General features: G+C 46.7%; 1 protein-coding gene across 3 annotated transcripts; it reads left to right on the top strand.

The window, feature by feature from the left end:
- The first annotated feature begins 1,774 nt into the window (after positions 1-1,774).
- On the top strand, positions 1,775-12,901 carry LOC115053498 (vacuolar protein sorting-associated protein 54). 3 transcript variants are annotated; one of them, XM_029518296.1, is made up of 24 exons: positions 1,775-1,926; positions 4,149-4,323; positions 5,014-5,255; positions 6,372-6,456; positions 6,773-6,807; positions 6,923-7,054; positions 7,169-7,554; positions 7,859-7,985; positions 8,424-8,453; positions 8,767-8,874; positions 8,962-9,017; positions 9,131-9,227; positions 9,314-9,645; positions 9,985-10,114; positions 10,197-10,381; positions 10,484-10,596; positions 10,711-10,774; positions 11,000-11,105; positions 11,203-11,290; positions 11,376-11,497; positions 11,613-11,693; positions 11,934-12,041; positions 12,121-12,215; positions 12,594-12,901. In XM_029518296.1, the coding sequence occupies exons 2-24, from the start codon at positions 4,176-4,178 to the stop codon at positions 12,697-12,699; spliced, it is 2,976 nt and encodes a 991-aa protein (XP_029374156.1). In that variant the 5' UTR covers positions 1,775-1,926; positions 4,149-4,175; the 3' UTR covers positions 12,700-12,901. The 3 variants fall into 3 exon arrangements, with proteins under 3 accessions (XP_029374156.1, XP_029374241.1, XP_029374319.1); XM_029518381.1 differs by having other exon boundaries at positions 1,776-1,926; positions 10,200-10,381; XM_029518459.1 differs by lacking the exons at positions 1,775-1,926; positions 8,424-8,453 and having other exon boundaries at positions 4,176-4,323; positions 10,200-10,381; positions 12,594-12,699.
- The last annotated feature ends 1,253 nt before the right edge of the window (positions 12,902-14,154 follow it).

Here is a 14,154-nt window from a genome sequence, read left to right as displayed (position 1 = left end):
CTTGAAAACAAAGTTTTACATTTTGTTCTTGATCTTTCTCTGAACTGTAAGACCTACGGTGAGGAGCTAAACCTCTAATGTAAGTAATCTCATCCAGCTGGGGATGAGGACTGATGGAGGATGATGTGTCCACCGGGGGCTGTTCTGGGAGGGTGGGGGATGTTGTGGGTACGTTTTTCACCACAGTTGAAAAAGTTAGAGACCCTGTTCGTTGTTTTCCAGGTTGGCACCTCAACCTCGGGTTAGGTTAGAAATCTGCACCTCCTCCTCGCCCTTCCTCATCCACCTAGTTACACTTTCAGCTCCGCCGGTCTTCTTCATCAGTAGTTTCCTCTCAGCTCCCTTCTGTTTCACCTCTGACTTGAAATCGTCTCTGAGCTGAGACAACCTCGGCCACTTTGGCCACACTCAGACTTATTTTCAGCTGTTATTCACATATTGTCTAGTTTCCCACGCAGTTATTTTTTTTCTTACATGAATGTCCTCAATTATAACCTCAAGCTTCTGCTTTGAGACGTTTGACCATTAATTTATGATTAACCTCATTTTAAATATTTATTGGCTTGTACAATCCAATGTATTAATTCATGAAGTATTTTAAGAAGTTCATAACTTGGAAAAATAAAGAAGAAAAATAAATTCATAAGATTTGAGACTGTTGCGTAATGTGGGATTTTGTCACAGAGACTTCCCCATCTGAAGTCTCCGGTCCCCATCTCAGATGGCCGCCCCCCCCCCTCAGCCTGGTTCTGCTCGAGGTTTCTGCCTCTTAAAGGAAGTTTTTCCTGCTCATCGGGGATCTGTTGGGTCTCTTTAAATAAATTTATAAAGAGTTTGGTCTGGACCTGCTCTGTATGTAAAGTGCCTTGATGTAACTGTGTTATGATTTGGCGATATACAAATAAATCTGATTTGATTTGATTTGATTAGATTCCTCTTTTGGTCCACCTCTCTCTGCCACAACAAAACAACACCGTGTTTTTAGTTGTTAGTTGTGTTGACGTCTGTTTGTCCAGTCATGCAGGTTTGTTGTTTGTTGTTTCCACACTGGTGTGTTGAGACACAATTTCACAGAATGTTTTCATGTTCCAGATGAGAGATGAGCTAATCTGGGCCTGCATGTGGATGCAACTTTGACCTAAAGCTGGTGCAGACCAAGTCCAGGTCTGAGGAACAAAAACCAGATGAAGGTGTGGACTCGGTTCTGAATCTAGTCATCTGTGGGGTGAGTCCAGATCCAGACACCACATGTGTTGGATCAGGATTACACCAAAGTCCAGAACACAGCGCCGCGGTTTGGAGATGACTCAGAACTTCAGGTGCTTTAGTCTCATTTCTAAAAACAGGCAGTGATCTGATTGGCCAGCAGGTGTTTACAGGTGTAGACAGGTAAACAGGTAAACGGGGGTAAACTGACAAGTGAGAAAAAATAAAAACAAACTTGTTGTGAATGTCGTCAGTGAACAACATTAAAAAACAAAATAACTAAAAAAGGAAACAACAACAAAAGTGATGATGTGCAGTTTGTTTGTCTGTCGCATAGCAACCGTTGTTTTTATTTTTTTTTTATTTATATTAAATGAACAAATAAAAAATGACACCGTAGTCTGACCGTTTGATAAAAACGCCGTTGCGGCCGGAAGTGTGTTTAAATCTACTCAGAGTCCGGAAGTGGACTTGCAGGTTCTGGACCGGATGTCATCACACAGGTGGACCGGGGGTAACGCTGACCGGTCTGGGCAGCAGGGGGCAGCAGGGAGCTCGGTACCGGGCAGACAACCCGGCTCCTCCCCACCTCCCCCCCGGAGTGAATGATGGCCGGTCCGCCGGTGGTGTCTGCCGCCGCTGCTGCTGCTCCGCCGGCTCCTCCGGTCCGTCTGTGATGGTGAAGACCAGAACCACCGGCTGCAGCGTTTCACACGACAGGTACGGACCGGGACCGACCGGGACACGGTCACCGGCCCACCCCTCACCTCCCCTTTCCTCCCTCCCTCCTCCCTGTCAGCTAGCTGTGCGGCTAACCTGCTAACATTAGCATGTCTACGTGTAACCCGGCTGGGCGACGTTAGCTTTAGCATTAGCCTTCCCGCTCAGGCCGCCGTTATTTCACACTCCGGCCGTCCGGTTACCGGAACCGAACATGTCTCTGTGTGTGTTGTGTAGCTGCCCGGTAGTGTGCTTGTTGTCAGCTCTGTGGATTTGTGATAAACAACTACAGCTAACGAATGCACCGGAGCTAAAGCTAAAGCTAAAGCTAAGGCTAACGCTAGCGGGGTAGCCGCTGTCACAGCTGCCTGTCGATGGAGCAGCAGCAGTGATCGGACATTTCAGGTAAAATCCTGCAAAAATAAGCCTGAAAGAAATGTTAAAACCCCGATAGTCTGATGTTAATCTACTGAGACAGCTGCTTTGGAAAATTACATGTCAGATTTGTGGGTTAGAGCAACTTTTTGGCTCCTCGGAAGTTTGTGATCTCAGCAGAACTGAGTCAGGACCGAAGCTCAGGATTTGATTCCACCTGACAGAAAAAAGGAGACTGTAGTTAGTTTAAAGATGAAACTGGAGTTCAGTCTGTGGAAACAGACTGGGACTCTGCTGGATTCAGAAAAAAGACGGTCCAAAAAGTCCTTATTGTCAGTTTCCTTCTGTAGACAACGTTATTAATGCTGTATTAGCTAAAGGTATTTGTTGTGAGTCTCTTTCTGTCATGTTATTAACCTCAGCACAAGCTGAACAACACAAAAACATCACACTCTGGACACATTTCTTTCATGGAGAGCTGTTCCTGGGTCAGGTCAGGTGAGTCAGGTGAAGTCAACAGACGTTTGTATTGAGTGACACATAATTTATCTGAGGGTGTGTTGAGCGAAACAGGAAAACACATGCCTATCTGAATGGAGTTCAAATATTCTGAGAAGGTTTTCAGAATTCATTTGTGAAAATGTGCGGGAATAAGTCTGCACAGCAGCACGTCTTCCCAAAAATATAATTGGGCCAATTATTTTCTATTTTTACTTCACTCACAGGAGACGGAGTAGAAAAGGCAGCAAGGCTGGATGTGAACTTTTGTACTTTCCATAGAAATGATGTTTCTTTTTTAGCTCAATGAAAACGTTGGTGGTGACAGTGAGGCTGCAGACATTCACTTTAATCCTCTCATCTCTGTGATGGGATTAACAGCAGGGGGTCTTACACCTCCACAGTCTGAGCAGTCAGATTGAGTAACATATCCCTGCTTCGAGCTGCGGCCACATCTATTAGTTTGAGTATTTTCTCTAAAAGTCCTGGTCCCAATTTCCTGCGGTCTGAACCCAAGTATGAAATATTTGCCTGATAACCTTTGTAGTTATTTTTCTCTCTGTGAGCTGATGGGTTCTCTGTTAAACAAAGTGGAATAGTAGCAGACAGCCGTATGAGCCTCTCTATTTTTTAATTTTTATTTTTGGAGAATGTGAACCCTGAGAGATTTTTCTTAACCAAATGTTAACTAAGCTAATAAATCCACTGAGCTGTAGGGCAGTTTTCCCATAGACTTCTATATAATCAGATTTTTTTTTTTATAAACCAGTGGAATCGCCTCCTGATGGTCATTTCTTTTTCCATGGCTTTTCTGTCTCTCTCAGTGTCGGAGAAAATCTGAAAATTGTAAGCTGTGGTTGAACTTTGACCCTGTCGGTGCCAACAGTTTACTTTGACCTATAGCAGCTCCAGGTGTCACTTCCTGTGGCTCTGAAACTGAAAGCGCCTTGTCAGAGAATCGACAGTAACGACCTGCAGATATGGTTTGACTCTGCAGCTGTGTTGATCAAACAAAGAGGCAGTTTGTCACGGACTATTTTCAGCGGTGGAGTTGTGAGTGGGAGCGTTTGGGCCAGATGACACAGCGATGTGTTGGCTCGCTGATTTGATGTTGGAAACAATAGAGTTCTGAGGAATCGGATTCATCATCAGTCATTTTGGAGGTGCTCGACTTCTCTTTTTATTTGTTGGCAAAAAAAAAAAAAAAAAAAATATATATATATATATATATATATTGTTAATGTTTCGAATGATTTACGGCACAAACAACCTGAAATCTGTCAACAGACTTATCCTGTAATACTTTGCTTTGCGTCTAACACCCACTCTGTCTGTCTGTCTGTTTCCAGCTATCCAAGGAGGCGAGTCCCAATGCCATGGCCTCCAGCCACAGGTCCTCCCCAGTGCCTCGTCCCGGTGGTGGAGGCCGAGATGGGATCTATCGCAAGGAGCGGGATTCCTCGTCCCCTCGGTCCCGCCCGCCTGTCCGCTCCCTGCCCGACGTCTGCCCCAAGGAGCCCACCGGTGGGAAATACTGCTCACCGCGTCAGCTTGTGTTGACAGTGTTAGAGCTGGTAGTGAAAGAGTTAATCCTCAGATCACTTTCTTCAGTTAATCTTTAAGTCTATAAAATGTCAGGAAACAGAATTAAATGATCTCAGAGTCTGATATGAGGACTTGTCTCGTTCAGTTTACTGTGATACGAAGTTGAGGAAACCAATGAATCCTCATGAAACCAGACACTTTGAAAGTTCATCAGGTTCAGTGTCAATAATAATAAACTTTGTTTATGAAGCACTTTTCCTAACAGTTTATACGTGAAAACAGTAAGCAAGAAAAGCAATCAAAACAGAAATAAGTAACAGAATAACAGATTTTCAGATGTTGTTGAAATAAAACAACAGCAGTTATGAATCCTTTTACAGACAGTTTTTTACAGATCTTATTGAAGTTGCTGTTCTAACCTCAGCAGGCAGACCGATGCACAGTCTGGGGACAATGTTTCATAATCTGTTAGTGTCGACGTGAATAAAGTTAGGTAAGATTAGGATTGGTCTGACCTTTAGGCATAAACCGCCGCCCCCTCCACCCAAAATAAACAAAGACAAAACCCAAAAACCAAGTTGGCTGACAGAATTCTGGAGCTACAGGGACTTGCTGGAAAAGAGACTAAAACTGTGAAAACACCTGACAGTTTTCAACTCTGTCCTGCAGGTGAGGGGCGGGGCCTGTGCGACGGCCCGTCCGTGGTGGCGGAGCATGACAGGTGGACGGTGTACAGCTCAAAGGTCAACCTACCTGCTGCGCTAAACGACCCCCGCCTTGCCAAGCGGGAGTCCGACTTCTTTACCAAAACCTGGGGTCTGGACTTTGCGGAGACGGAGGTGATGCCGTCCTTCTATCTCCCCAACATCAGCAGGGAAGATTTCGGGCCATACCTTCAGGAGATGGCTCAGGTAACACTTCGCTTAGTCATTCAGAGCTGCTCAGACTCACACAGCGAGGGCGGGGCCTCAGAGGCAGAAGGTTTGATACCCGTCAGGTCACTTGTAGGTGTGTCAGGAATCCTGGAGGAGCAGGTTCAGCTCCTCATAGTTCTGGTTTATCAGATCAGTGCAGCATCAATTTCAGATTCTGTTTTATTTCCTGATGTCTTCAATCATCTTTTTCTGTCAGTCAGTCAGCAGTAAACCTGGGGAGAAGCCATAATGTGTTAAATTAGCTGCATTTAAGGACTCCATGAATGAATCCTGACACACGTAGATGGGAAACATTTTCTGAACATTTGAGGACGCTGCTACTTAGTTTTTGGTAAAACCTGTTAATTCTGAAGTTAGACAGGAAATGGTGATAATTTACCTCAGAGACTCTTTACTATATGATTTATATTGAACGGTTTGGTTTTTCAGGGGTTTCCTGACGAAGGAAGCTCCACCTCTGAGTCATCTGTTTTCTGTTTTATTACCCGATTAAAATCACTGAATATGTCGAGCTCTCAGCGCCGTGTCGACACTTGAGATATCAGTGACAACCTGAAACACAGCAGAGCGTCGCCAGTGAGGACTTTAGGATGGGTCGTCTCTTTTATTTTATTTATCCAGAAAGAGAATTTTCCAACTGAATCTTGCTGTAAAGTGTTTTATAACAACATTTCAGATCCTCCAGGGAGATTTCACTTCCAGGTTGAGGTACAACATCCTTCCTCTTCCTGCTCCTGAGCAGCTTCAGCTTTTCAGAAACGTTGCTCATGTGATCACGTCCCATCAGAGCGACTTACTTCATGTTGTCATGTGACTCAGAGGAAGCGTCTCTCAGGCCTTTTTTCTTAATCAGTGAATCAGAGAAAATGAACATCAGAAAATTATAAGCTGAAATTTTAGAGAAGTGGCAGTTGCTGATTGGACACACTAACAATACTGATGACATCATAAGATGACTACAACTATTAATAATAAAGAGACCCCAACTTCCTGCAGTGTAATGATGACACAACGCATCGCAGGGCTGTTACCGTAGTAACGGTCCTCCATCTCTTTTTTTTTTTTTTTTTTAACCTCTTGCTCATTTTTCAGAGGGAAAGAATCCACGAGCGCTGTAAGATGATCTGTCCCAACAAAGACGATGTGGACGCCGTCTCCAGTATCACCTCCAACCACGGTATCGCTTTCCACATCAGTGTTTCTTTCCAACTCCAGAGAGGACAATAATAAACAAATAAACAAATGACAGGAAGTGACAATATGAAATGGTTTAGTTTGTGGTCAAAGACAAAGACATCCAAGCTGCCATTACACAGGACGTACATTTAGGTTTTTACCAACGTAAAATGTAAAAAGTGTTCAACTTTAACAGATTTAAGACGAATCAAAAATGAATGGAACGTTTTGTTTTTACCTGATCGTTCTCAGTCTTTGGAGTTCAGGCTGAAGAGTAAAACATGTGACTGATCCAGAGCTCTTTCTTTTTTCTCCAGAGAAATCCAGAGCAGAGCTGGAACAAGTCCCAAAGGTAACGGGTCCACTTTACTGTTCTGGTTCTTCATGAACTAAACACAGACATGTTCATGAAAACAGATTAGATATTTAAGTTTTGACACACTGGCTCGTGTTGACCGTCTCATCAGATCTTCATGAAACCCAACTTTGCTCTGGAGGATCCGGCCACCTTCAACACCGTCCTGCCCTGGTCCCACTTCAACAGCGCTGGAGGGAAGAGCAGCCGAGATGTGGCCTCGTCCAAACTGCTGCAGGAGAAGGTGAGTTCGAGAGTCTGTACATTCAGAACCAAAAGTAGAGGAAGAGATGAGTTATGAGCATCTTTGCTCATCTTGCTCATGTGATGATGCTGTTGATTTTTCTTTTTGCTCCAGTTGAGTCACTACCTGGATGTGGTGGAGGTCAGCATTGCCCGCCAGATCTCTCTGCGCTCTGAGGCATTTTTTCACGCCATGTCGTCACAGCACGAGCTGCAGGACCAGCTGCAGGAGACGCAGCGGGCTGTCGCCATCCTGCGGGGCCGGACCGCTGCCATGGACCGCGTCATGTGCCAGGGGCCCCTGCGGGCCCTGCGCACTGCTCTGGCACGGAACAACTGCGTGAAGCTGCACAACAAGCTGAAGCTGATGGCGGCTGTGCACCAGACGCAGCCCACCGTCCAGCTGTTGCTCTCCACCTCCGAGTTTGTTGGGGCGCTGGAGCTCATCGCCACCACCAAGGAGGTGCTGCAGCAGGAGCTGCAGGGAATCCACAGCTTCAGGTGAGACAGCGGGCGACACGTAGTAACTCACAAGAAGCTCGGACAGCTCTGAGCTATGGGAGCCCAAAAGGAGCGTTGGTGGTGGAAGTTAAAGAGAAAAGCTATTTGAGTTAAAAACAAACTACCAATTTGAATTTCTTTGTTGTTTTATTTTATCCTGTTTATATGTTAACGTGGAGGAGAACATTACAAAGCCTCATCCTGATTTAGATGGAACGGTGTGAATGTTGTCATTTAATGTGACCTTTAAAGTCTGAACAGGAAGTGTGTCCCCTGACTGTCCGCCTGTCTGTCCGTCCCTCAGACATCTGGGCTCCCAGCTGTGTGAACTGGAGAAGCTGATTGACAAGATGATGGTGGAGGACTTCAGCATGTACGCCCGCAGTGACCTGAACCGCAGCCTGAAGGACGAGCCACAGGTCCTGGAGAAGGTCTGAACAGACTCCTCAAATCAGCTAATGTGTGAATTAAACAGCCTGACACGATTCATTCATCCTCTGTCTGTTTAACAGCAAAAAAAAGACAACTAAACAAACAGCAGCTGACAGAGCAGATGTCAGATGAGAATGTAGAAAATTAACTGTTTAAAGAGTGCTTCTTATGAGTTTCACCGTATAGAGTCACACCAACATGAAGAACTGATTTTAATTCTTAGGCCTGTTCCTGAACCGACACCCCCTGCAGCCCCCTGTGGCATGTCCCCTCTTTAGACTGAATCTGCTCCGCGGTTAGCAGGTTCCCTTCACTCCAAACATGAAGATTGTTTCTGACAGGCAGAACAGAACTGAACGTTCAAAAGCAAACAAACAAAATTTGTGTTGGTCAGCTGTGCTCACTGATGTGACTAATGGATGCTGTGTTCATCACAGGACCGCAAACCAAACACTGCCTCACAAAAGGTTGGACACACACACACACACACACACACAAGGATTTCATTATCATGAAATGAATGAAATCAGATTTGGTGATCAGGATGTGAATCGGCTGTTGTCTGGAAATAATCTGGGGAGTGTTTGTTTTGATGTGTTTGGAGTTAATTGATGTGATATCGATCCCGTAGATTATTGAGCTCTATAATGAGTGTTTGCTGCTGATTCATTGATCTATTGTTAATCTGCTGCTCGTGCCGGTGAAATCACTCTGATTTCAAATCAGCTCAGGGATTCTGGATTCTTTGATGACCAATGGTGCGTTTGTGTTTGTCTTCAGGAGCGTCTGGAGTCTCTGGTGTTCGGCCTGCTGAGGCAGAGGAAGCTGGACTTTCTGGATATTTACAGCGATGAGATGATCTTGGCTGCCAAAGCCATCGTCACTCAGGTAAGGCCGACTGCGATCACAATAAGAGTCAGATATTGATCTGTGATCACAATGATAAATCTTAATGTGTCCTGATTGTGTTTTCAGAGTGTAGCAGAGTGTGTTTTGCACATAGAAGAAATTGACACTGAAGTCGTTACTAAGTAAGTTGAAAAGTTAAAATTTAAATTCTAAGTGTTGATAAAAATATAATGTAATCCCTGAAATATAAACTACTTCTTTTAATCAGGAGTTCATGTATTGTGTGTGTGTCCAGGCTAGCTGACCAGATGCGCATCATGACGTTCCCTCAGTGGTTTGAGGTGCTGAAAAACGTTTTTGAGAGTTTCCTTTTCTTCCTGCAGAGGATCAAGGTGAGTCTCAAAGACCTGATCCTTCAGACCTCCTGGGGCCGGCGTCATGTGACTGATCACTTCCTGTTTCCTTCTGTCTGTGTCAGGCCACTTTGAGCGTGATCAGGAACGTGGTTCTGGAGGTTCTGGACTCGAATCAGAAGAACCGGCTCCTGGAGGAGTCGGGTTCAGCTGTTTCAGGCCAGGAGGCATCCCAGACGTCATTGGTCCTGCAGGGCGAGGCCGAGCTGGCGTACCTCACCCACGAGGGTCTGTTCATCAGCGACGCCCTGAACGAGGCCCAGCAGCAGCAGGCAGCAGCCCGGGATCAGAGCTCCACGGTGGGATCCAGGATCCAGCAGGGCCGGGCGGAGGGAGCCGGCAGCGACGTGGCCTCTGGATCCACAGAGACCTTCACCAGCAGGGACCAGAATTTCATGTACTTATCAATCTCCATTTCATCAACTTTATCTACAATCAGCCTTTAAGTGTGCAAAAACTAAGTTAGAACCAGCTGAAGAAAATCTTTTTCAAACAATTTCAATTGAAACGAAAACTTTAAAATGTTATTTTCACTCCAAAAATGGGCCGCTCTCTAACAACACAACATTTATGGTGCTAACAATGCACAACAATTGACCTTTTATTTAAAAAACTAGATACTGGATAGCACACCCCGATGAATTTCATCTTTAACTGCCATGTAGCTTTTCTGTTTTGTTGCACCAGATGGAATCAGACCGTGAAGCTCTTTTCAGTTGTTGTTGTGTGTGTTCAGGTGCGGTGAAAACATGATGCCCACTGAGCTGGAGATGAACCGTGTGATCAACAACACGCAGGAGCTGCTGCACACGGCCTCTGATGTCAGCCACGACCGCTGCGTCAAAGTCCTCACTGCCCGGGCCAAGGTACGGCGCCACAAATAAACATGGCCGACCGCTGTCGGTTCTCTGTGAGTCTTTTAAAGTAGCTAATTGTGGCGCTGTCCAGCAGGACGGGTCCCTGGAGCGCCTCAGCTCGGCCGAGTTCGTGTGTCTCTCTCAGGCGGTGGAAGGCTTCGCCCGGGACACGGAGGAGCTGTGCGGCAGGCACAGCGTCTCCCTGAGGGGGGCGCTGCAGAGCCAGGCCAACCGCTTCGTCCACCGCTTCCACGAAGAGCGCAAAACCAAACTCAGGTAGCTGGCAGCTTAGAGAGGAGCGTCTTTCAGGTTTAACTGTGACCCCACTGTCCTGTGGTGGTGGTGTGTGTCCTCATGAGTTTGTTGTCGTTTGTGCAGCCTCCTCCTGGATAACGAGCGCTGGAAGCAGGCGGAGGTTCCTGCTGAGTTCCAGGATCTGGTCAACTCCATCGCTGATGGCAGGATAACACTACCAGAGCGCAAAACTCCAGGTATCCAAAAAACCAGACGGACTCAAACATCCATCGCACGACGCAGCGGTTAGACAGGAAACAGCATCAATAATCAATAACCTGATCAGTTATAAAACACTTCACCTCCTGCAGGTCCAGACGACAGGAAGCCCACAGAGTTTCTGCTCATCAACGGGCAGAAATACGCCGTCGTTGGGTAGGTGCCATGTTGACGCTGCTTCTGTCTTTTATTTTGAAGGGTTGATATCCTCTCCCTGTACACTCTCACCGTGTTGATATAGAACCTCGACCTGAATAATAGTCTTAGACTCCTGAAGTAGTCTGTTTTGCTTTAGAGGCTCAGTTTTGGTCTGAGTGAGGAAATTTGGGAACACACACACTGATCTGGACTTGATTGAAATTTGTCTTCTTGTGTCCTCAGGACGGTTCTACTGCTGATCCGGATCTTTCTGGAATACTGTCAGTGTGTCAATGACATCCCGTCGATTGCTACCGACATGTTGACCCGTCTGTCAGACCTCCTCAAGGTCAGGACCAACACCGTTGCCGTGGTTTGTCGGTCAAAGTTTTGTGTTGTGTTACTGTGTCCTGATTGTGGACTTGTCGTCTCTTCTGTCTCTGCAGCACTTCAACTCTCGGAGCTGCCAGCTGGTTCTGGGAGCCGGGGCGCTGCAGGTCGTCGGCCTCAAGACCATCACTACTAAAAACCTCGGTACGTAGAGCTCCATCTGCCCGCGGCCTGAGCCGACAACCTCTGCTGCACAATGATGGGACTGTGTGTGTCTGTGTGTGTGTAGCTTTAGCCTCCCGCTGTCTGCAGCTGGTGGTTCACTACATTCCCATCATCAGATCGCACTTTGAGACCAAACTGCAACCCAAACAGTTCAGCGTCCTCAGACACTTCGACCACATCACCAAGGTAACGCACAGGAAATACGCAATCCATCACATCCTCAGCTTTAGTTGGGACTTTTAAAGCCTCACGGTGAGAAGCTGTGGGTTGTGTTGCTGACACGGTGTGTGTTGTCGTGCAGGACTACAACGATCACATAGCGGAGATCTCAGCCAAACTGGTGGCCATCATGGACAGTCTGTTTGAGAAGGTTTTATCAAAGGTGAGATCCCATTCTGTCTGATTTGTGGAAAACCAACCAAACAGGACGGTCTGTCATTCATCAGTGGCGTCTCCATGGCAACGTTTAACGTTTAAAAAGGAATAAATCATGAAACTACAGGCCCTAGCGGCCATTTTAGTTCCTCCTGAAAGGTGACAGTAAACTGACAGCTGAGGGCGTGTGTGTGTTGTGGCGGTGATGATGTTGATGATGTCATCGATGATGTCGCCGTCTCCTCAGTATGAAGTCAAGGCTCCAATGCCGTCGGCCTGTTTCAGAAACGTCTGTAAACAGATGACGAAGATGCACGAGGCCATTTCAGAGCTTTTACCTGAAGAGCAGACTCAGGTGAGACACAACAATTTCCCATGATCCTCCTGGTTTCCTGCCTGATGCAGCAGTGAGTGAGCTGTTGTTTCTTGTTCAGATGTTGTTTCTGAGGATAAACGCCAGTTTTAAACTGCACCTGAAGAGGCAGCTTTCCCGACTCGGTGTCATTAATGACGGAGGACCACAACACGGGTATGTGAACACACACACAAACACACACACACAAAGAAGTTGTGATTGTCAGAATTTAAACTCTTTTCCCAATCGAATAAACTCCTCGGCTACAGTCAGCAGGATGAGAATTTAGTGTCAGTGTCTACATACTTGTGAAAGCTCCTAACATTCCCGTTAATCTGCAGCTCACCAGCTACACATCGGGCTTCGTTGGGTTTCCATAAGAGTAAATCAAAGTTCCCAAAAATTCCTGCTGCGTCGGCCAGAAAAGCAACTGTTGTGTTCTGTTGTGTGTCTGACTTTTGACCTGTGATGCAACATCAGCTGATAGAAGAGAGAGAGGAAACCAGATCAGCTTTGGTGTTGATGTGTGTCTGTGTGTCTGTGTGTCCTCAGGCTGGTGGTGGTGGATGTTGCCTTCTACACAGGGAACGTCCAGGCCCTGAAGAGTCTGGAGCGACTCGACCTCAACATGGCCGAGATCTGGGAGCAGAAGAGGTGATCTGCACTTCCATCGCTGGCCAACTTACTCGGCGACCGAGGGCCGGCCGACCCCCCGCCTCCTCCGGGGGCAGACGGCGGCCCGGCTGAGGGTGGAGGAAGCCCAGAGGGATCAAAACAAAACACAAAACTGGAGACACACTGGGACTTCCTGAGCAGCTCCACCTTAAAACAGAGCCTCCTCATCGCACTGTGCAGATCAACGGGGTTCAGTAAATCATTGGTGGGGGCGTGGCACTAATTTATTTTTCTCTCGTCTTTGCTGCGGCGGACATTTCCTGTAGTGCTGCTGTGTTTTGGGGCTGATGGGAATTTTTTTAATGCTGAAGGTTTTCCAGCGTTAGTTTTTCGAGGATTCAGGGTTGAACTGTTTCCCTCCACCCGGACCTGCAGCGTCCCTGACGGAGCAGAGAACAGTGTCACTGGAGAGGTTTGAGACTGCATCCTGTCGTTACCAAAGTAAAATGCTTCTAAATTGGAAATTCAACACACAGTTGAATTTTTCCCTTTAATCGGCCCGCTCAAGTACGAAGTGAAGATGAAGATGTTTTTGTTTGGTTGTTTTTAATAATGAGGCATGAATACCAGCTGATCACTGCTGTACTTTGATTTCATCTGCATGAGCTTTTTGTTTCATCAGAAAATCCAGTTCGGGTCCAGTTCAGGTCCGAAGCAGATCTGTGAAACCCTGATTCAGTTTTCGACATTCACAGTTTTCTGAGGGGCACCTGAATGCACCATGAAGATTTCATTGACACCCCCCTCAGTCAGACCTGTTCTCAGGTAGCTCCACCCCCCTGAACACACCTACCCTTCACCTGGTGGTACAAAATAAATCAGTTTCTGGTTCTGAGTGAAGCTGCAACCAAACACATCAGTACAGCTGTGACCCCGACACCACAGACCAGATCAGACCAGATCAGACCAGATCTTTGATTCTCGTTATGACAGAGACAAATTAAAGGCTGAATTAAATAATTGAGCCCTCCTGGGCTTCCGTAGTTCTGAGACAGCGGGCCCAGGTGGACTCTGGACCGGTCTGGTCTGATGAGGTCGCAGCTTCAGTTTCCTGTCTGAGACTCACCTGAGAACAAAAAGCTTCAGAAGTGCCTTCAGTCAGAGACGACACATCTGAGCTCCACTACAGTGTGCCTACCATACCACTGTGTGTGTGTGTGTGTGTGTCTGTGTGTGTGTGTGTGTGTGTGTGTGTGTGTGTGTGTCTGTCTGTCTGCGTGTCTGCGTGTCTGTGTGTCTGTCTGTCTGTCTGTGCGTGTGCGTGTGTGTGTGTGTGTGCGTGTGTGTGTGTGTCTGTCTGTCTGTGTGTGTCTGTGCGTGTCTGTGTCTGTGTGCGTGTGTGTGTGTGTGTGTGTGTGTGTGTGTGTCTGTCTGTCTGTCTGTCTGTCTGTCTGTCTGCGTGTCTGCGTGTCTGTGTGTCTGTCTGTCTGTCTGTGCG

The sequence above is a fragment of the Echeneis naucrates genome, chromosome 1, assembly GCF_900963305.1.
Source record: "Echeneis naucrates chromosome 1, fEcheNa1.1, whole genome shotgun sequence".
NCBI classification, from domain to species: Eukaryota; Metazoa; Chordata; class Actinopteri; order Carangiformes; family Echeneidae; genus Echeneis; species Echeneis naucrates.
The sequence above is the reverse complement of the archived record's forward strand: the minus strand, read 5'-3'. Positions and strand labels throughout refer to the sequence as shown.

Bases quoted from the DNA above. Each gene is read 5' to 3' on its own strand.
- LOC115053498 (XM_029518296.1), top strand. From the start codon at position 4,176: ATGGCCTCCAGCCACAGGTCCTCCCCAGTGCCTCGTCCCGGTGGTGGA. The intron at 4,324-5,013 runs GTGGGAAATACT...TCTGTCCTGCAG, and splicing joins CTGCCCCAAGGAGCCCACCG to GTGAGGGGCGGGGCCTGTGC. The intron at 9,228-9,313 runs GTGAGTCTCAAA...TGTCTGTGTCAG, and splicing joins TCTTCCTGCAGAGGATCAAG to GCCACTTTGAGCGTGATCAG.